A 25,000-nucleotide genomic window follows, 5' to 3' on the forward strand; every position below is an offset into this window, starting at 1 on the left:
AGACAGAGACAGCGAGAGAGAGAGAGACAGAGACAGCGAGAGAGAGGGAGACAGCGAGAGAGGGAGACACAGCGAGAGAGAGAGACAGAGACACAGCGAGAGAGAGGGAGACAGAGACACAGCGAGAGAGAGAGAGACAGAGACAGCGAGAGAGACAGAGACAGAGACAGAGACAGCGAGAGAGGGAGACAGAGACAGAGACAGCGAGAGAGGGAGACACAGCGAGAGAGAGGGAGACAGAGACACAGCGAGAGAGAGGGAGACACAGCGAGAGAGAGAGACACAGCGAGAGAGAGGGAGACACAGCGAGAGAGAGGGAGACACAGCGAGAGAGAGGGAGACACAGCGAGAGAGAGGGAGACACAGCGAGAGAGAGGGAGACACAGCGAGAGAGAGGGAGACACAGCGAGAGAGAGGGAGACACAGCGAGAGAGAGGGAGACACAGCGAGAGAGAGGGAGACACAGCGAGAGAGAGGGAGACACAGCGAGAGAGAGGGAGACACAGCGAGAGAGAGGGAGACACAGCGAGAGAGAGGGAGACACAGCGAGAGAGAGGGAGACACAGCGAGAGAGAGGGAGACACAGCGAGAGAGAGGGAGACACAGCGAGAGAGAGGGAGACACAGCGAGAGAGAGGGAGACACAGCGAGAGAGAGGGAGACACAGCGAGAGAGAGGGAGACACAGCGAGAGAGAGGGAGACACAGCGAGAGAGAGGGAGACACAGCGAGAGAGAGGGAGACACAGCGAGAGAGGGAGGGAGACACAGCGAGAGAGAGGGAGACACAGCGAGAGAGAGGGAGACACAGCGAGAGAGAGGGAGACACAGCGAGAGAGAGGGAGACACAGCGAGAGAGAGGGAGACACAGCGAGAGAGAGGGAGACACAGCGAGAGAGAGGGAGACACAGCGAGAGAGAGGGAGACACAGCGAGAGAGAGGGAGACACAGCGAGAGAGAGGGAGACACAGCGAGAGAGAGGGAGACACAGCGAGAGAGAGGGAGACACAGCGAGAGAGAGGGAGACACAGCGAGAGAGAGGGAGACACAGCGAGAGAGAGGGAGACACAGCGAGAGAGAGGGAGACACAGCGAGAGAGAGGGAGACACAGCGAGAGAGAGGGAGACACAGCGAGAGAGAGGGAGACACAGCGAGAGAGAGGGAGACACAGCGAGAGAGAGGGAGACACAGCGAGAGAGAGGGAGACACAGCGAGAGAGAGGGAGACACAGCGAGAGAGAGGGAGACACAGCGAGAGAGAGGGAGACACAGCGAGAGAGAGGGAGACACAGCGAGAGAGAGGGAGACACAGCGAGAGAGAGGGAGACACAGCGAGAGAGAGGGAGACACAGCGAGAGAGAGGGAGACACAGCGAGAGAGAGGGAGACACAGCGAGAGAGAGGGAGACACAGCGAGAGAGAGGGAGACACAGCGAGAGAGAGGGAGACACACGAGAGAGAGCACAGCGAGAGAGAGGGAGACACAGCGAGAGAGAGGGAGACACAGCGAGAGAGAGGGAGACACAGCGAGAGAGAGGGAGACACAGCGAGAGAGAGGGAGACACAGCGAGAGAGAGGGAGACACAGCGAGAGAGAGGGAGACACAGCGAGAGAGAGGGAGACACAGCGAGAGAGAGGGAGACACAGCGAGAGAGAGGGAGACACAGCGAGAGAGAGGGAGACACAGCGAGAGAGAGGGAGACACACCGAGAGAGAGGGAGACACACCGAGAGAGAGGGAGACACACCGAGAGAGAGGGAGACACACCGAGAGAGAGGGAGACACAGGGAGAGAGAGGGAGACACAGGGAGAGACAGAGAGAGACAGAGACATATGACCAGACCTGTAAAGTCATATGAACAGGGTCTGACTCACCTCTCTACAGTGCTGAGGTAGCTCCACCCATCATGCCCTCCTACTGCATACATTGGACCCTCAAGTACTGTCACACCTATAGATATTACAGTATATATTAACACCTATAGATATCACAGTATATATTAACACCTATAGATACAGTATATATTAACACCTATAGATATGATATATTAACACCTATAGATATTACAGTATATATTAACACCTATAGATATTATATATTAACACCTATAGATGTTATATATTAACACCTATAGATATCACAGTATATATTAACACCTATAGATATTATATATTAACACCTATAGATGTTATATATTAACACCTATAGATATTACAGTATATATTAACACCTATAGATATTATATATTAACACCTATAGATGTTATATATTAACACCTATAGATATGATATATTAACACCTATAGATATTACAGTATATATTAACACCTATAGATATTATATATTAACACCTATAGATGTTATATATTAACACCTATAGATATTACAGTATATATTAACACCTATAGATATTATATATTAACACCTATAGATGTTATATATTAACACCTATAGATATTACAGTATATATTAACACCTATAGATATTATATATTAACACCTATAGATGTTATATATTAACACCTATAGATATGATATATTAACACCTATAGATATTACAGTATATATTAACACCTATAGATATTATATATTAACACCTATAGATATGATATATTAACACCTATAGATATGATATATTAACACCTATAGATATGATATATTAACACCTATAGATATGATATATTAACACCTATAGATATGATATATTAACACCTATAGATATTACATATTAACACCTATAGATATTACATATTAACACCTATAGATATTATATATTAACACCTATAGATATTATATATTAACACCTATAGATATTATATATTAACACCTATAGATATTATATATTAACACCTATAGATATTATATATTAACACCTATAGATATTATATATTAACACCTATAGATATTATATATTAACACCTATAGATATCACAGTATATATTAACACCTATAGATATCACAGTATATATTAACACCTATAGATATCACAGTATATATTAACACCTATAGATATTATATATTAACACCTATAGATATCACAGTATATATTAACACCTATAGATATTATATATTAACACCTATAGATATCACAGTATATATTAACACCTATAGATATTACAGTATATATTAACACCTATAGATATTACATATTAACACCTATAGATATTATATATTAACACCTATAGATATTACATATTAACACCTATAGATATCACAGTATATATTAACACCTATAGATATCACAGTATATATTAACACCTATAGATATCACAGTATATATTAACACCTATAGATATTATATATTAACACCTATAGATATTATATATTAACACCTATAGATATCACAGTATATATTAACACCTATAGATATCACAGTATATATTAACACCTATAGATATCACAGTATATATTAACACCTATAGATATTATATATTAACACCTATAGATATTATATATTAACACCTATAGATATTATATATTAACACCTATAGATATTATATATTAACACCTATAGATATTATATATTAACACCTATAGATATTATATATTAACACCTATAGATATTATATATTAACACCTATAGATATTATATATTAACACCTATAGATATCACAGTATATATTAACACCTATAGATATCACAGTATATATTAACACCTATAGATATTATATATTAACACCTATAGATATCACAGTATATATTAACACCTATAGATATTACAGTATATATTAACACCTATAGATATTACAGTATATATTAACACCTATAGATATTACAGTTTATATTAACACCTATAGATATTACAGTATATATTAACACCTATAGATATTACAGTATATATTAACACCTATAGATATTACAGTTTATATTAACACCTATAGATATTACAGTATATATTAACACCTATAGATATTACAGTATATATTAACACCTATAGATATTACAGTATATATTAACACCTATAGATATTACAGTATAAATTAACTCCTATAGATATTACAGTTTATATTAACACCTATAGATATTATATATTAACACCTATAGATATTTTATATTAACACCTATAGATATTATATATTAACACCTATAGATATTATATATTAACACCTATAGATATTATATATTAACACCTATAGATATTATATATTAACTCCTATAGATATTATATATTAACTCCTATAGATATTATATATTAACACCTATAGATATTATATATTAACACCTATAGATATTATATATTAACACCTATAGATATTATATATTAACACGTATAGATATCACATATTAACACCTATAGATATCACAGTATATATTAACACCTATAGATATCACAGTATATATGAACACCTATAGATATCACAGTATATATGAACACCTATAGATATTATGTATTAACACCTATAGATATCACAGTATATATTAACACCTATAGATATTATATATTAACACCTATAGATATTATATATTAACACCTATAGATATTATATATTAACACCTATAGATATTATATATTAACACCTATAGATATTATATATTAACACCTATAGATATTACAGTTTATATTAACACCTATAGATATCACAGTTTATATTAACACCTATATTTATTACAGTATATATTAACACCTATAGATATGATATATTAACACCTATAGATATGATATATTAACACCTATAGATATGATATATTAACACCTATAGATATGATATATTAACACCTATAGATATGATATATTAACACCTATAGATATTACAGTATATATTAACACCTATAGATATTACAGTATATATTAACACCTATAGATATCACAGTATATATTAACACCTATAGATATCACATATTAACACCTATAGATATCACATATTAACACCTATAGATATCACAGTATATATTAACACCTATAGATATTATATATTAACACCTATAGATATCACAGTATATATTAACACCTATAGATATTATATATTAACACCTATAGATATTATATATTAACACCTATAGATATTATATATTAACACCTATAGATATTATATATTAACACCTATAGATATTATATATTAACACCTATAGATATTATATATTAACACCTATAGATATTATATATTAACACCTATAGATATTATATATTAACACCTATAGATATCACATTATATATTAACACCTATAGATATCACAGTATATATTAACACCTATAGATATCACAGTATATATTAACACCTATAGATATCACAGTATATATTAACACCTATAGATATTATATATTAACACCTATAGATATCACAGTATATATTAACACCTATAGATATTACAGTATATATTAACACCTATAGATATTACAGTTTATATTAACACCTATAGATATTACAGTATATATTAACACCTATAGATATTACAGTATATATTAACACCTATAGATATTACAGTTTATATTAACACCTATAGATATTACAGTATATATTAACACCTATAGATATTACAGTATATATTAACACCTATAGATATTACAGTATATATTAACACCTATAGATATTACAGTATAAATTAACTCCTATAGATATTACAGTTTATATTAACACCTATAGATATTATATATTAACACCTATAGATATTATATATTAACACCTATAGATATTATATATTAACACCTATAGATATTATATATTAACACCTATAGATATTATATATTAACACCTATAGATATTATATATTAACACCTATAGATATTATATATTAACTCCTATAGATATTATATATTAACACCTATAGATATTATATATTAACACCTATAGATATTATATATTAACACCTATAGATATTATATATTAACACGTATAGATATTACATATTAACACCTATAGATATCACATATTAACACCTATAGATATCACAGTATATATGAACACATATCACAGTATATATGAACACCTATAGATATTATGTATTAACACCTATAGATATCACAGTATATATTAACACCTATAGATATTATATATTAACACCTATAGATATTATATATTAACACCTATAGATATTATATATTAACACCTATAGATATGATATATTAACACCTATAGATATGATATATTAACACCTATAGATATGATATATTAACACCTATAGATATGATATATTAACACCTATAGATATGATATATTAACACCTATAGATATGATATATTAACACCTATAGATATTACAGTATATATTAACACCTATAGATATTACAGTATATATTAACACCTATAGATATCACAGTATATATTAACACCTATAGATATCACATATTAACACCTATAGATATCACATATTAACACCTATAGATATCACATATTAACACCTATAGATATCACAGTATATATTAACACCTATAGATATTATATATTAACACCTATAGATATCACAGTATATATTAACACCTATAGATATTATATATTAACACCTATAGATATTATATATTAACACCTATAGATATTATATATTAACACCTATAGATATTATATATTAACACCTATAGATATTATATATTAACACCTATAGATATTATATATTAACACCTATAGATATTATATATTAACACCTATAGATATTATATATTAACACCTATAGATATTATATAATATCTATAGATGTTAATATATAATATCTATAGATGTTAATATATAATATCTATAGGTGTTAATATATAATATCTATAGGTGTTAATATATAATATCTATAGGTGTTAATATATAATAACACCTATAGATATTAATATATATTAACACCTATAGATATCACATATTAACACCTATAGATATCACAGTATATATTAACACCTATAGATATCACAGTATATATTAACACCTATAGATATTATATATTAACACCTATAGATATTATATATTAACACATATAGATATCACAGTATATATTAACACCTATAGATATTATATATTAACACCTATAGATATTACAGTATATATTAACACCTATAGATATTACAGTATATATTAACACCTATAGATATTACAGTATATATTAACACCTATAGATATTACAGTTTATATTAACACCTATATATATTACAGTATATATTAACACCTATATATATTACAGTATATATTAACACCTATAGATATCACAGTTTATATTAACACCTATAGATATCACAGTTTATATTAACACCTATAGATATCACAGTTTATATTAACACCTATATTTATTACAGTATATATTAACACCTATAGATATGATATATTAACACCTATAGATATGATATATTAACACCTATAGATATGATATATTAACACCTATAGATATGATATATTAACACCTATAGATATTATATATTAACACCTATAGATATTACATATTAACACCTATAGATATCACATATTAACACCTATAGATATCACATATTAACACCTATAGATATCACAGTATATATTAACACCTATAGATATTATATATTAACACCTATAGATATTATATATTAACACCTATAGATATTATATATTAACACCTATAGATATTATATATTAACACCTATAGATATTATATATTAACACCTATAGATATTATATATTAACACCTATAGATATTATATATTAACACCTATAGATATTATATATTAACACCTATAGATGTTATATAATATCTATAGATGTTAATATATAATATCTATAGATGTTAATATATAATATCTATAGGTGTTAATATATAATATCTATAGGTGTTAATATATAATAACACCTATAGATATTAATATATATTAACACCTATAGATATCACATATTAACACCTATAGATATCACAGTATATATTAACACCTATAGATATCACAGTATATATTAACACCTATAGATATTATATATTAACACCTATAGATATTATATATTAACACCTATAGATATTATATATTAACACCTATAGATATTATATATTAACACCTATAGATATTATATATTAACACCTATAGATATTATATATTAACACCTATAGATATTATATATTAACACCTATAGATATCACAGTATATAGTAACACCTATAGATATCACAGTATATATTAACACCTATAGATATCACAGTATATATTAACACCTATAGATATTATATATTAACACCTATAGATATCACAGTATGTACCAGACAACCCGTACTGTCTGTTCTCACCCAGCCCGTGTCTGTGTGTGGACATGGGCGTCATGACGCTCCAGCTGCCACCGTCCGGGTCGTAACACTCCACGGTGTTGAGGGTCTTCAGTCCATCCCGACCCCCGACCACGTAGAGACGTCGATCCAGCACACACACCCCGAACTGGAGTCTGCGCCCGCTCAACACCGCCACCTGGAAAGCTTTGGGTCTTTAATCTCACCTTCTAGTTTTGGTTAAAACAAATGGACTTTCATTTGTTGGGGGGGAAATGTGTTTCATATAAGGTATAAATATATAATAATATAGAATATAAATATAAGGTTTAAATATATAATAATATATTTATATTCTATAAGGTTTAAATATATAATAATATAATATATAAATATAAGGTTTAAATATATAATAATATAGAAAATAAATATAAGGTTTAAATATATAATATAAATATAAGGTTTAAATATATAATAATATATAAGGTTTAAATATATAATAATATAAGGTTTAAATATATAATAACATAAGGTTTAAATATATAATAATATATAATATAAATATAAGGTTTAAATATATAATAATATAAGATTTAAATATATAATAACATAAGGTTTAAATATATAATAATATATAATATAAATATAAGGTTTAAATATATAATAATATATCATATAAATATAAGGTTTAAATATATAATAATATAGAATATAAATATAAGGTTTAAATATATATTAATATAGAATATAAGGTTTAAATATATAATAATATAATATAAGGTTTAAATATATAATAATATATAATATAAGATCATATAAATATAAGGTTTAAATATACAATCATATAATATAATACAAATATAAAGTTTAAAAATATAATCATAATATAAATATAAGGTTTCATTTATTGGGGGGGAAATGTGTTAAATATATATAACATAAAATATAAAAATATAATAATATATAATTTAATATAAATACAAGGTTTAATATATAATATACGGTTGATTTGTTTACCTGGCTCCACGCATCCCGACGCAGGCAGTACTGCTCTATACTGGTGGCTCCTGACACACACACACACACACACACACACACACACACACACACACACACACACACACACACACACACACACACACACACACACACACACGCGAGGCTAACCTTTGGTAGCGTCCATACCCATTACAGTGAACATCAGAAGCTAACCTTTGGTAGCGTCCGTACCCATTACAGTGAACATCAGAGGCTAACCTTTGCTAGCGTCCGTACCCATTACAGTGAACACCAGAGGCTAACCTTTGCTAGCGTCCATACCCATTACAGTGAACACCAGAGGCTAACCTTTGCTAGCGTCCATACCCATTACAGTGAACATCAGAGGCTAACCTTTGCTAGCGTCCATACCCATTACAGTGAACATCAGAGGCTAACCTTTGCTAGCGTCCATTCCCCCAACAGCGAACATGGCTCCTACAGTAGATTTACGAGGTCTGGTTCTGGGGCTCTGCAGCAGGGGGCGCCGATGAGGTAGGAGATGGTACTTCATACCTGAACAATACAATCAATACATTCATCACTCCACAGATCAATACACTCATCTATATATTCATCTATACGTCAATCAATACATCCATCAATACATCCATCAATAACATTCATCAATACATCCATCAATACATCCATCAATAACATTCATCAATAACATTCATCAATACATTCATCAATACATTCATCAATACATTCATCAATACATTAATAACATTCATCAATACATTCATCAATACATTCATCAATACATTCATCATTACATTCATCAATACATTCATCAATACATTCATTAATACATTCATCAATACATTAATAACATTCATCAATACATTCATTACATTGACCATTACATTCATTAATACATTCATCATTACATTCATCAATACATTCATCAATACATTCATCAATACATTCATCAATACATTCATCATTACATTCATCAATACATTCATAACATTCATCATTACATTGACCATTACATTCATTAATACATTCATCATTACATTCATCAATACATTAATAACATTCATCATTACATTCATCAATACATTAATAACATTCATCTATACATTCATCAATACATTAGTTACATTCATCAATACATTCATCAATACATTCATCAATACATTCATCAATACATTCATCATTACATTCATCAATACATTAATAACATTCATCAATACATTCATCAATACATTCATCATTACATTGACCATTACATTCATTAATACATTCATCATTACATTCATCATTACATTCATCAATACATTCATCAATACATTAATAACATTCATCAATACATTCATCATTACATTGACCATTACATTCATTAATACATTCATCATTACATTCATCAATACATTCATCATTACATTCATCATTACATTCATCAATACATTCATCATTACATTCATCATTACATTCATCTATACATTCATCAATACATTCATCAATACATTCATCAATACATTCATCAATACATTCATCAATACATTCATCATTACATTGATTAATACATTCATTAATACATTCATTAATACATTCATTAATACATTCATTAATACATTCATTAATACATTCATTAATACATTCATTAATACATTCATCAATACATTCATCAATACATTCATTAATACATTCATTAATACATTCATCATTACATTCATCATTACATTCATCAATACATTAATAACATTCATCAATACATTCATCATTACATTGACCATTACATTCATTAATACATTCATCATTACATTCATCATTACATTCATCAATACATTCATCAATACATTCATCATTACATTGACCATTACATTCATTAATACATTCATCAATACATTCATCATTACATTCATCATTACATTCATCAATACATTCATCATTACATTCATCAATAACATTCATCTATACATTCATCAATACATTCATCAATACATTCGTTACATTCATCAATACATTCATCAATACATTAGTTACATTCATCAATACATTCATTAATAACATTCATCAATACATTCATTAATACATTCATCATTACATTGACCATTACATTCATTAATACATTCATCATTACATTCATCAATACATTAATAACATTCATCTATACATTCATCAATACATTCATCAATACATTAGTTACATTCATCAATACATTCATCAATACATTAGTTACATTCATCAATACATTAATAACATTCATCAATACATTAATAACATTCATCAATACATTCATCATTACATTCATCAATACATTCATCAATACATCCATTACATTCATCAATACATTCATCAATACATTCATCATTACATTCATCATTACATTCATCAATACATTCATCAATACATTAATAACATTCATCATTACATTCATCAATACATTCATCAATACATTCATCAATACATTCATCAATACATTCATCAATACATTAATAACATTCATCAATACATTCATCAATACATTCATCAATACATTCATCAATACATTAATAACATTCATCAATACATCCATTACATTCATCATTACATCCATTACATTCATCATTACATCCATTACATTCATCATTACATCCATTACATTCATCAATACATTAATAACATTCATCATTACATTCATCAATACATTCATCATTACATCCATTACATTCATCAATACATTAATAACATTCATCAATACATTCATCAATACATTCATAACATTCATCAATACATTCATCAATACATTCATCATTATGTTCATTACATTCATCAATACATTCATCATTACATTCATCAATACATTCATCAATACATTCATCAATACATTCATCAATACATTCATCAATACATTCATAACATTCATCATTACATTCATCAATACATTCATCAATACATTCATCAATACATTCATCAATACATTAATAACATTCATCAATACATTCATCAATACATTCATCAATACATTCATCAATACATTCATCAATACATTCATCAATACATTCATTAATAACATTCATTACATTCATCAATACATTAATAACATTCATCAATACATTCATCATTACATCCATTACATTCATCAATACATTAATAACATTCATCAATACATTCATAACATTCATCAATACATTCATCAATACATTCATCATTACATCCATTACATTCATCAATACATTAATAACATTCATCAATACATTAATAACATTCATCAATACATTCATCATTACATTCATCATTACATTCATTAATACATTCATCATTACATTCATCAATACATTCATCAATACATTCATTAATACATTCATCAATACATTAATAACATTCATCAATACATTCATTACATTGACCATTACATTCATTAATACATTCATCATTACATTCATCAATACATTCATCAATACATTCATCAATACATTCATCAATACATTCATCATTACATTCATCAATACATTCATAACATTCATCATTACATTGACCATTACATTCATTAATACATTCATCATTACATTCATCAATACATTAATAACATTCATCATTACATTCATCAATACATTAATAACATTCATCTATACATTCATCAATACATTAGTTACATTCATCAATACATTCATCAATACATTCATCAATACATTCATCAATACATTCATCAATACATTCATCAATACATTCATCATTACATTGATTAATACATTCATTAATACATTCATTAATACATTCATTAATACATTCATTAATACATTCATTAATACATTCATTAATACATTCATTAATACATTCATTAATACATTCATCAATACATTCATCAATACATTCATCAATACATTCATCAATACATTCATCAATACATTCATCAATACATTCATCAATACATTCATCAATACATTCATCATTACATTCATCAATACATTAATAACATTCATCAATACATTCATCAATACATTCATCATTACATTGACCATTACATTCATTAATACATTCATCATTACATTCATCATTACATTCATCAATACATTCATCAATACATTAATAACATTCATCAATACATTCATCATTACATTGACCATTACATTCATTAATACATTCATCATTACATTCATCAATACATTCATCATTACATTCATCATTACATTCATCAATACATTCATCATTACATTCATCATTACATTCATCTATACATTCATCAATACATTCATCAATACATTCATCAATACATTCATCATTACATTCATCATTACATTCATTAATACATTCATTAATACATTCATTAATACATTCATTAATACATTCATTAATACATTCATTAATACATTCATTAATACATTCATTAATACATTCATCAATACATTCATTAATACATTCATTAATACATTCATCATTACATTCATCATTACATTCATCAATACATTAATAACATTCATCAATACATTCATCAATACATTCATCATTACATTGACCATTACATTCATTAATACATTCATCATTACATTCATCATTACATTCATCAATACATTCATCAATACATTCATCATTACATTGACCATTACATTCATTAATACATTCATCAATACATTCATCATTACATTCATCATTACATTCATCAATACATTCATCATTACATTCATCAATAACATTCATCTATACATTCATCAATACATTCATCAATACATTCGTTACATTCATCAATACATTCATCAATACATTAGTTACATTCATCAATACATTCATTAATAACATTCATCAATACATTCATTAATACATTCATCATTACATTGACCATTACATTCATTAATACATTCATCATTACATTCATCAATACATTAATAACATTCATCTATACATTCATCAATACATTCATCAATACATTAGTTACATTCATCAATACATTCATCAATACATTAGTTACATTCATCAATACATTAATAACATTCATCAATACATTAATAACATTCATCAATACATTCATCATTACATTCATCAATACATTCATCAATACATCCATTACATTCATCAATACATTCATCAATACATTCATCATTACATTCATCATTACATTCATCAATACATTCATCAATACATTAATAACATTCATCATTACATTCATCAATACATTCATCAATACATTCATCAATACATTCATCAATACATTCATCAATACATTAATAACATTCATCAATACATTCATCAATACATTCATCAATACATTCATCAATACATTAATAACATTCATCAATACATCCATTACATTCATCATTACATCCATTACATTCATCATTACATCCATTACATTCATCATTACATCCATTACATTCATCATTACATCCATTACATTCATCATTACATCCATTACATTCATCAATACATTAATAACATTCATCATTACATTCATCAATACATTCATCATTACATCCATTACATTCATCAATACATTAATAACATTCATCAATACATTCATCAATACATTCATAACATTCATCAATACATTCATCAATACATTCATCATTATGTTCATTACATTCATCAATACATTCATCAATACATTCATCATTATGTTCATTACATTCATCAATACATTCATCATTACATTCATCAATACATTCATCAATACATTCATCAATACATTCATCAATACATTCATCAATACATTCATCAATACATTCATAACATTCATCATTACATTCATCAATACATTCATCAATACATTCATCAATACATTCATCAATACATTCATCAATACATTAATAACATTCATCAATACATTCATCAATACATTCATCAATACATTCATCAATACATTCATCAATACATTCATCAATACATTCATTAATAACATTCATTACATTCATCAATACATTAATAACATTCATCAATACATTCATCATTACATCCATTACATTCATCAATACATTAATAACATTCATCAATACATTCATAACATTCATCAATACATTCATCAATACATTCATCATTACATCCATTACATTCATCAATACATTAATAACATTCATCAATACATTAATAACATTCATCAATACATTCATCATTACATTCATCATTACATTCATTAATAACATTCATCAATACATTAATAACATTCATCAATACATTCATCAATACATTCATCAATACATTCATCAATACATTCATCATTACATTCATCATTACATTCATCATTACATTCATCAATACATTCATCAATACATTAATAACATTCATCATTACATTCATCAATACATTCATCAATACATTAATAACATTCATCAATACATTCATCATTACATTAATCAATACATTCATCAATACATTCATCAATACATTCATCAATACATTAATAACATTCATCAATACATTAATAACATTCATCAATACATTCATCAATACATTCATCAATACATTAATAACATTCATCAATACATTAATAACATTCATCAATACATTCATCATTACATCCATTACATTCATCATTACATCCATTACATTCATCAATACATTAATAACATTCATCATTACATTCATCAATACATTCATCATTACATCCATTACATTCATCAATACATTAATAACATTCATCAATACATTCATCAATACATTCATAACATTCATCAATACATTCATCAATACATTCATCATTATGTTCATTACATTCATCAATACATTCATCAATACATTCATCATTATGTTCATTACATTCATCAATACATTCATCATTACATTCATCAATACATTCATCAATACATTCATCAATACATTCATCAATACATTCATCAATACATTCATCAATACATTCATCAATACATCCATCACATTCATCAATACATTAATAACATTCATCAATACATTCATCAATACATTCATCAATACATTCATCATTACATTCATCAATACATTAATAACATTCATCAATACATTCATCAATACATTCATCAATACATTCATTAAATTCATCAATACATTCATTAAATTCATCAATACATTAATAACATTCATCAATACATTAATAACATTCATCAATACATTCATCATTACATCCATTACATTCATCAATACATTCATAACATTCATCAATACATTCATCAATACATTCATCATTACATCCATTACATTAATAACATTCATCAATACATTCATCAATACATTCATCATTACATCCATTACATTCATCAATACATTAATAACATTCATCAATACATTCATAACATTCATCAATACATTAATAACATTCATCAATACATACATTAATAACATTCATCAATACATTCATCAATACATTCATCAATACATTCATCAATACATTAATAACATTCATCAATACATTCATCAATACATTCATCATTACATCCATTACATTCATCAATACATTCATCAATACATTCATCATTACATCCATTACATTCATCAATACATTCATCAATACATTCATCAATACATTCATCAATACATTCATCAATACATTCATCATTACATTCATCAATACATTAATAACATTCATCAATACATTCATCAATACATTCATCATTACATTCATCAATACATTCATCAATACATTCATCAATACATTCATCAATACATTCATCAATACATTAATAACATTCATCATTACATTCATCAATACATTCATCATTACATTCATCAATACATTCATCAATACATTCATCAATACATTCATCAATACATTCATCATTACATTCATCAATACATTCATCAATACATTCATCATTACATTCATCAATACATTCATAACATTCATCATTACATTCATCAATACATTCATCAATACATTCATCATTACATTCATCAATACATTAATAACATTCATCATTACATTCATCAATACATTCATCATTACATTCATCATTACATTCATCAATACATTCATCATTACATTCATCATTACATTCATCATTACATTCATCATTACATTCATCAATACATTCATCAATACATTCATCAATACATTCATCAATACATTCATCATTACATTCATCATTACATTCATCAATACATTCATCAATACATTCATCAATACATTAATAACATTCATCAATACATTCATCAATACATTCATCAATACATTCATCAATACATTCATCATCACATTCATCAATACATTCATCAATACATTCATCATTACATTCATCAATACATTCATCAATACATTCATCAATACATTCATCAATACATTCATCAATACATTCATCATTACATTCATCAATACATTCATCATTACATTCATCAATACATTCATCAATACATTCATCATTACATTCATCAATACATTCATCAATACATTAATAACATTCATCAATACATTCATCAATACATTCATCAATACATTCATCATTACATTCATCAATACATTCATCAATACATTAATAACATTCATCATTACATTCATCAATACATTCATCAATACATTCATCAATACATTAATAACATTCATCATTACATTCATCAATACATTCATCAATACATTCATCAATACATTCATCAATACATTCATCAATACATTCATCATTACATTCATCAATACATTCATCATTACTTCATCATTACATTCATCAATACATTCATCAATACATTCATCATTACATTCATCATTACATTCATCAATACATTCATCAATACATTCATCAATACATTAATAACATTCATCAATACATTCATCAATACATTAATAACATTCATCAATACATTCATCAATACATTAATAACATTCATCAATACATTCATCAATACATTAATAACATTCATCAATACATTCATCAATACATTCATTAATAACATTCATCAATACATTCATTAATAACATTCATCAATACATTCATCAATACATTCATCATTACATTCATCAATACATTCATAACATTCATCATTACATTCATCAATACATTCATCAATACATTCATCATTACATTCATCAATACATTAATAACATTCATCATTACATTCATCAATACATTCATCAATACATTCATCATTACATTCATCAATACATTCATCATTACATTCATCATTACATTCATCATTACATTCATCAATACATTCATCAATACATTCATCAATACATTCATCAATACATTCATCAATACATTAATAACATTCATCAATACATTCATCAATACATTCATCAATACATTCATCATCACATTCATCAATACATTCATCAATACATTCATTAATAACATTCATTAATAACATTCATTAATACATTCATTAATAACATTCATTAATAACATTCATTAATAACATTCATCAATACATTCATCAATACATTCATCTATAAATGAACACATTTATTTGTATGACATCAACAGATTGATGTGCCTTTGAACGGGGGTTTGGTAGGAGGTGCCAGGAGCAACAGTAGGAGGTGCCAGGAGCACCAGTAGGAGGTGCCAGGAGCACCAGTAGCAGGTAGGAGGTGCCAGGAGCACCAGTAGCAGGTAGGAGGTGCCAGGAGCACCGGTTTGAGTGTGTCAAAAACTGCAACGCTGCTGGGATTTCCACGCTCAACAGTTTCCCGTGTGTATTTTTATTTTTTATTTATTTTACCTTTATTTAACCAGGCAAGTCACTTAAGAACAAATTCTTATTTTCAATGACGGCCTAGGAACAGTGGGTTGCCTTGTTCAGGGGCAGAACGAGAGATTTGTACCTTGTCAGCTCGGGGGTTTGAACTTGCAACCTTCCGGTTACTAGTCCAACGCTCTAACTACTAGGCTACCCTTCCGCCCCAAGAACAGTCCACCACCCAAAGGACATCCAGCCAACTTGACACAACTTGTGGGAAGCGTTGGAGTCAACATGGACCAGCATCCCTGTGGAAGGCTTTCAACACCTTGTAGAGTCAACATGGACCAGCATCCCTGTGGAACGCTTTCAACACCTTGTGGAGTCAACATGGACCAGCATCCCTGTGGAACGTTTTCAACACCTTGTAGAGTCAACATGGACCAGCATCTCTGTGGAACGCTTTAGACACCTTGTAGAGTCAACATGGACCAGCATCCCTGTGGAAGGCTTTCAACACCTTGTAGAGTCAACATGGGTCAGCATCCCTGTGGAACGCTTTAGACACCTTGTAGAGTCAACATGGACCAGCATCCCTGTGGAACGCTTTCAACACCTTGTAGAGTCAACATGGGCCAGCATCCCTGTGGAAGGCTTTTTTTATTGCCCCCTGGAGACAGATTTGGGACATGGCCTGTGTGTCCTACCTTCAGCAGTAGGGAAGACAGATTTAGGACAAGGCCTGTGTGTCCTACCTTCAGCAGTAGGGAAGACAGATTTAGGACAAGGCCTGTGTGTCCTACCTTCCATTAAAAGCCTCTGACTCTCCACACTGTCTCGGAGCAGAGGGTTACACTCCAGGTCTGCTAGAAACTACACACACACACACACACACACACACACACACACACACACACACACACACACACACACACACACACGAGAGAAAAGCAAATTAACAGCTAGTATGTGTTGTCTCACTAATCTGATAATACATATGGTCCTTCTGTAGCTCAGTTGGTAGAGCATGGCGCTTGTAACGCCAGGGTAGTGGGTTCGATTCCCAGGACCACCCATACGTAGAATGTATGCACACATGACTGTAAGTCGCTTTGGATAAAAGCGTCTGCTAAATGGCATATATTATTATTATTATTACATAGACGTGTGTGGTGTAGTGTAGTGTAGTGTAGTGTTGTGTCTGTGTCTGTGTCTGTGTCTGTGTCTGTGTCTGTGTCTGTGTCTGTGTCTGTGTCTGTGTCTGTGTCTGTGTCTGTGTCTGTGTCTGTGTCTGTGTCTGTGTCTGTGTCTGTGTCTGTGTCTGTGTCTGTGTCTGTGTAGTGTCTGTGTCTGTGTAGTGTCTGTGTCTGTGTCTGTGTCTGTGTAGTGTCTGTGTCTGTGTCTGTGTCTGTGTCTGTGTCTGTGTCTGTGTCTGTGTCTGTGTCTGTGTCTGTGTCTGTGTCTGTGTCGTGTAGTGTAGTGTATATGTGTGTGTAGTGTAATGTGTGTGTAGTGTAGTGTCTGTGTAGTGTAGTGTAGTGTCTGTGTCTGTGTCTGTGTCTGTGTCTGTGTCTGTGTAGTGTATATGTGTGTGTAGTGTAATGTGTGTGTAGTGTAGTGTCTGTGTAGTGTAGTGTAGTGTGTAGTGTAGTGTAGTGTCTGTGTGTGTGTAGTGTAGTGTGTGTGTGTGTGTAGTGTAGTGTCTGTGTAGTGTAGTGTAGTGTGGTGTGGTGTGGTGTAGTGTAGTGTGGTGTAGTGTATATGTGTGTGTAGTGTAGTGTGTGTATATGTGTGTGTAGTGTAGTGTCTGTGTAGTGTAGTGTCTGTGTAGTGTAGTGTCTGTGTAGTGTAGTGTCTGTGTAGTGTCGTGTCTGTGTAGTGTAGTGTCTGTGTAGTGTAGTGTCTGTGTAGTGTAGTGTCGTGTCTGTGTAGTGTAGTGTGGTGTGTGTGTATATGTGTGTGTATATGTGTGTGTAGTGTAGTGTGGTGTGTGTAGTGTAGTGTAGTGTAGTGTAGTGTAGTGTAGTGTAGTGTAGTGTCTGTGTCTGTCTGTGTCTGTGTGTGTGTGTCTGTGTGTGTGTGTCTGTGTCTGTGTGTGTGTGTCTGTGTCTGTGTCTGTGTGGTGTAGTGTAGTGTAGTGTAGTGTAGTGTAGTGTAGTGTAGTGTAGATGTGTGTGTAGTGTAGTGTGTGTATATGTGTGTGTAGTGTAGTGTCTGTGTAGTGTAGTGTGTGTAGTGTAGTGTCTGTGTAGTGTAGTGTCTGTGTAGTGTAGTGTAGTGTGGTGTGTAGTGTAGTGTAGTGTGTGTAGTGTAGTGTGGTGTGTGTAGTGTAGTGTGTGTAGTGTAGTGTGGTGTGTGTAGTGTAGTGTGTGTAGTGTAGTGTAGTGTAGTGTAGTGTCTGTGTGGTGTAGTGTAGTGTAGTGTAGTGTAGTGTAGTGTAGTGTAGTGTAGTGTAGTGTAGTGTAGTGTAGTGTAGATGTGTGTGTAGTGTAGTGTCTGTGTAGTGGTCCTTCTGTAGCTCAGTTGGTAGAGCATGGCGCTTGTAACGCCAGGGTAGTGGGTTCGATCCCCGGGACCACCCATACGTAGAATGTATGCACACATGACTGTAAGTCGCTTTGGATAAAAGCGTCTGCTAAATGGCATATATTATATTATTATTATAGTGTAGTGTCTGTGTAGTGTAGTGTCTGTGTAGTGTAGTGTCTGTGTAGTGTAGTGTAGTGTCTGTGTAGATGTGTGTGTATATGTGTGTGTAGTGTAGTGTGGTGTGTGTAGTGTAGTGTGGTGTGTGTGGTGTGTGTAGTGTAGTGTGTGTAGTGTGGTGTGTGTAGTGACTACAGAATGAACCCTGGTACAAGGAAAGGTATATATATAAAAGAGAGAGAGTCGGGTGGGGGAGTCGGGGGAGGGCACTCGTCACTTGTCCCCTCTCCCTCTCCCTCTCTGCTAAACTGCCTCCTCTCTTCCCCTCTCTTCTCTACTCCAGCTCTCACCACTTCATCTTGGCTTTTATGGGCCCTCTCCCCTCCCCTGTAAATGTGTTTAGAACGTTCCAACTGATTTATGCTCCATAGACTGAACCAACTGGAGGGGCAGGGAGGGGGATCTGACCTTTAGTGAATTAAAGGGCTTTTCACCAGTTAATTAAACAATTATTGACTAGCTGTTTTACTAGCTGTTTGTCAGGTTGTCTGGGTAGATGGTTGATTGACTGGTTGGATGATTGTATTATTGATTGAGTCATTTATTGATTGATTGGTTGGATTATTGATTGAGTGATTTCTTGATTGGTTGATTGATTGGTGTATTCCTAGTTGTGATGTGAGGTTTGAGAATGGGGGAGATAAGAGAGAGAGAGGAGACAGAGACAGAGAGGAGAGAGAGAGAGAGAGGAAAGAGAGAGCAGAGAGGAGAGAGGAAAGAGAGAGCAGAGAGGAAAGAGAGGAAAGAGAGGAAAGAGAGAGCAGAGAGGAAAGAGAGAGCAAAGAGAGAGCAGAGAGAGAGCAGAGAGGAAAGAGAGAGCAGAGAGGAAAGAGAGAGCAGAGAGGAAAGAGAGAGGAGAGAGGAAAGAGAGGAAAGAGAGAGCAGAGAGGAAAGAGAGAGCAGAGAGGAGAGAGGAAAGAGAGAGCAGAGAGGAAAGAGAGAGCAGAGAGGAGAGAGGAAAGAGAGAGCAGAGAGGAAAGAGAGAGCAGAGAGGAAAGAGAGAGCAGAGAGGAAAGAGAGAGCAGAGAGGAAAGAGAGAGCAAAGAGAGAGCAGAGAGGAAAGAGAGAGCAGAGAGGACAGAGAGAGCAGAGAGAGCAGAGAGGAGAGAGGAAAGAGAGAGCAGAGAGGAAAGAGAGAGCAGAGAGGAAAGAGAGAGCAGAGAGGAAAGAGAGAGCAGAGAGGAAAGAGAGAGCAGAGAGGAAAGAGAGAGCAGAGAGGAAAGAGAGAGCAGAGAGGAAAGAGAGAGCAGAGAGGAGAGAGGAAAGAGGAGAGAGGAAAGAGAGAGCAGAGAGGAGAGAGGAAAGAGGAAAGAGAGAGCAGAGAGGAAAGAGGAAAGAGAGAGCAGAGAGGAAAGAGGAAAGAGAGAGCAGAGAGCAGAGAGGAAAGAGAGAGCAGAGAGGAAAGAGAGAGCAGAGAGCAGAGAGAGAGCAGAGAGGAGAGAGGAAAGAGAGAGCAGAGAGGAGAGAGGAAAGAGAGAGCAGAGAGGAAAGAGAGAGCAGAGAGGAAAGAGAGAGCAGAGAGGAAAGAGAGAGCAGAGAGGAAAGAGAGAGCAGAGAGGAAAGAGAGAGCAGAGAGGAGAGAGGAAAGAGGAGAGAGGAAAGAGAGAGCAGAGAGGAGAGAGGAAAGAGGAAAGAGAGAGCAGAGAGGAAAGAGGAAAGAGAGAGCAGAGAGGAAAGAGGAAAGAGAGAGCAGAGAGCAGAGAGGAAAGAGAGAGCAGAGAGGAAAGAGAGAGCAGAGAGCAGAGAGAGAGCAGAGAGGAGAGAGGAAAGAGAGAGCAGAGAGGAGAGAGGAAAGAGAGAGCAGAGAGGAGAGAGGAAAGAGAGAGCAGAGAGGAGAGAGGAAAGAGAGAGCAGAGAGGAGAGAGGAAAGAGAGAGCAGAGAGGAAAGAGAGAGCAGAGAGGAAAGAGAGAGCAGAGAGGAAAGAGAGAGCAGAGAGGAAAGAGAGAGCAGAGAGGAGAGAGGAAAGAGAGAGCAGAGAGGAGAGAGGAAAGAGAGAGCAGAGAGGAGAGAGGAAAGAGAGGAGAGAGGAAAGAGAGAGCAGAGACAGAGACAGAGACAGAGAGAGACAGAGAGAGAGAGAGACAAACCTGTGCTTGCAGTAAAGGCAGTCGTATGTGAGCGAGGAGCGAGGGCAGGTGTAGTTGCCGGGTGGAAACGTCATGGCGGACCCAGCTTAGCAATGCTGTAACCATGGTTTCCTCGTCTGGAACATTCATATCGTCGGAGGACAACAATCTGTCCATCTCTTCTAGCGGGAGGAGGAGAAACTCCTGTCCTTTAACCACATCCACAAACTTCTCCTGAGAGAGGAGAGAGAGGAAAGAGGAGAGAGGGGAGAGAGAGAGGGGTAGGAGAGAGAGAGGGGTAGAGAGAGAGAGAGGAAGAGAGAGAGAGGAAGAGAGGAGAGAGAGAGAGGAAGAGAGGAGAGAGAGAGAGGAAGAGAGAGAGAGAGAGGAAGAGAGGAGAGAGAGAGGAAGAGAGGAGAGAGAGAGGGAGAGAGAGAGAGAGAGAGAGAGAGAGAAGAGAGAGAGAGAGAGAGGAAGAGAGAGAGAGAGAGAGGAAGAGAGGAGAGAGAGAGAGGAAGAGAGGAGAGAGAGAGAGGAAGAGAGAGAGAGAGAGAGGAAGAGAGGAGAGAGAGAGAGGAAGAGAGGAGAGAGAGAGAGGAAGAGAGAGAGAGAGAGGAAGAGAGGAGAGAGAGAGAGAGAGAGAGAGAGAGAGAGAGAGAGAGAGAGGAGAGAGAGAGAGAGAGAGGAGAGAGAGAGAGAGAGAGAGGAAGAGAGAGAGAGAGAGAGGAAGAGAGGAGAGAGAGAGAGGAAGAGAGGAGAGAGAGAGAGGAAGAGAGGAGAGAGAGAGAGGAAGAGAGGAGAGAGAGAGAGGAAGAGAGGAGAGAGAGAAAGAGGAAGAGAGGAGAGAGAGAAAGAGGAAGAGAGGAGAGAGAGAAAGAGGAAGAGAGGAGAGAGAGAAAGAGGAAGAGAGGAGAGAGAGAGAGGAAGAGAGAGAGAGAGAGAGAAAGAGAGAGAGAGAGAGAAAGAGAGGAGAGAGAGAGAGAGAGAGGAGAGAGAGAGAGGAAGAGAGGAGAGAGAGAGAGGAAGAGAGGAGAGAGAGAAAGAGGAAGAGAGGAGAGAGAGAAAGAGGAAGAGAGGAGAGAGAGAGAGGAAGAGAGGAGAGAGAGAGAGGAAGAGAGGAGAGAGAGGGGAAGAGAGGAGAGAGAGGGGAAGAGAGGAGAGAGAGGGGAAGAGAGGAGAGAGAGGGGAAGAGAGGAGAGAGAGGGGAAGAGAGGAAAGAGAGAGAGGAAGAGAGGAAAGAGAGAGGAGAGGTTCAGGGAGGGGAGTGAAGGGTAGAGGAGAGGAGAGAAGGGTAGAGGAAATCAGGGAAGAGGAGAGGATCAGGGAGAGGAGAGGAATAGAGCAGCTTTTCCAGTCACCATAGCAACCCTCCATGGAAACAGTAGTTGTGATGATAATGGGGAGACCGTGTGTGAAGTGAACGGAAAACACGTAAGAGGAAATAAGAACGGGAGTAACCATGGTAACATGGCCGTGGGAGGATGTACCTACCATGGTGTAGCTGTGGGCAGTGTGGTGGAGGTCTGTACAGCTCTGTGTGTCTGCGGGAGGATGTACCTACCATGGTGT

At 32.7% G+C, this 25,000-nt stretch overlaps 1 protein-coding gene across 2 annotated transcripts in view; it reads right to left on the reverse strand.

Moving 5' to 3' along the window:
• LOC124018013 (kelch-like protein 5) overlaps positions 1-25,000 on the reverse strand; it is a 44,671-nt gene that overhangs the window by 6,581 nt on the left and 13,090 nt on the right. Inside the window, exons 5-10 of one of the 2 annotated variants that reach the window (XM_046333269.1) lie at positions 23,453-23,665; positions 19,462-19,531; positions 9,560-9,676; positions 9,140-9,189; positions 8,147-8,321; positions 1,871-1,946 (exon numbers count right to left, since the gene is read on the reverse strand). In XM_046333269.1, the coding sequence (XP_046189225.1) occupies positions 1,871-1,946; positions 8,147-8,321; positions 9,140-9,189; positions 9,560-9,676; positions 19,462-19,531; positions 23,453-23,665 (701 nt within the window). The remainder of the gene's footprint in view (positions 1-1,870; positions 1,947-8,146; positions 8,322-9,139; positions 9,190-9,559; positions 9,677-19,461; positions 19,532-23,452; positions 23,666-25,000) is intronic. The other variant, XM_046333270.1, reaches the window with a different exon arrangement.

The sequence above is a fragment of the Oncorhynchus gorbuscha genome, unplaced genomic scaffold, assembly GCF_021184085.1.
Source record: "Oncorhynchus gorbuscha isolate QuinsamMale2020 ecotype Even-year unplaced genomic scaffold, OgorEven_v1.0 Un_scaffold_370, whole genome shotgun sequence".
Classification (NCBI taxonomy): Eukaryota; Metazoa; Chordata; class Actinopteri; order Salmoniformes; family Salmonidae; genus Oncorhynchus; species Oncorhynchus gorbuscha.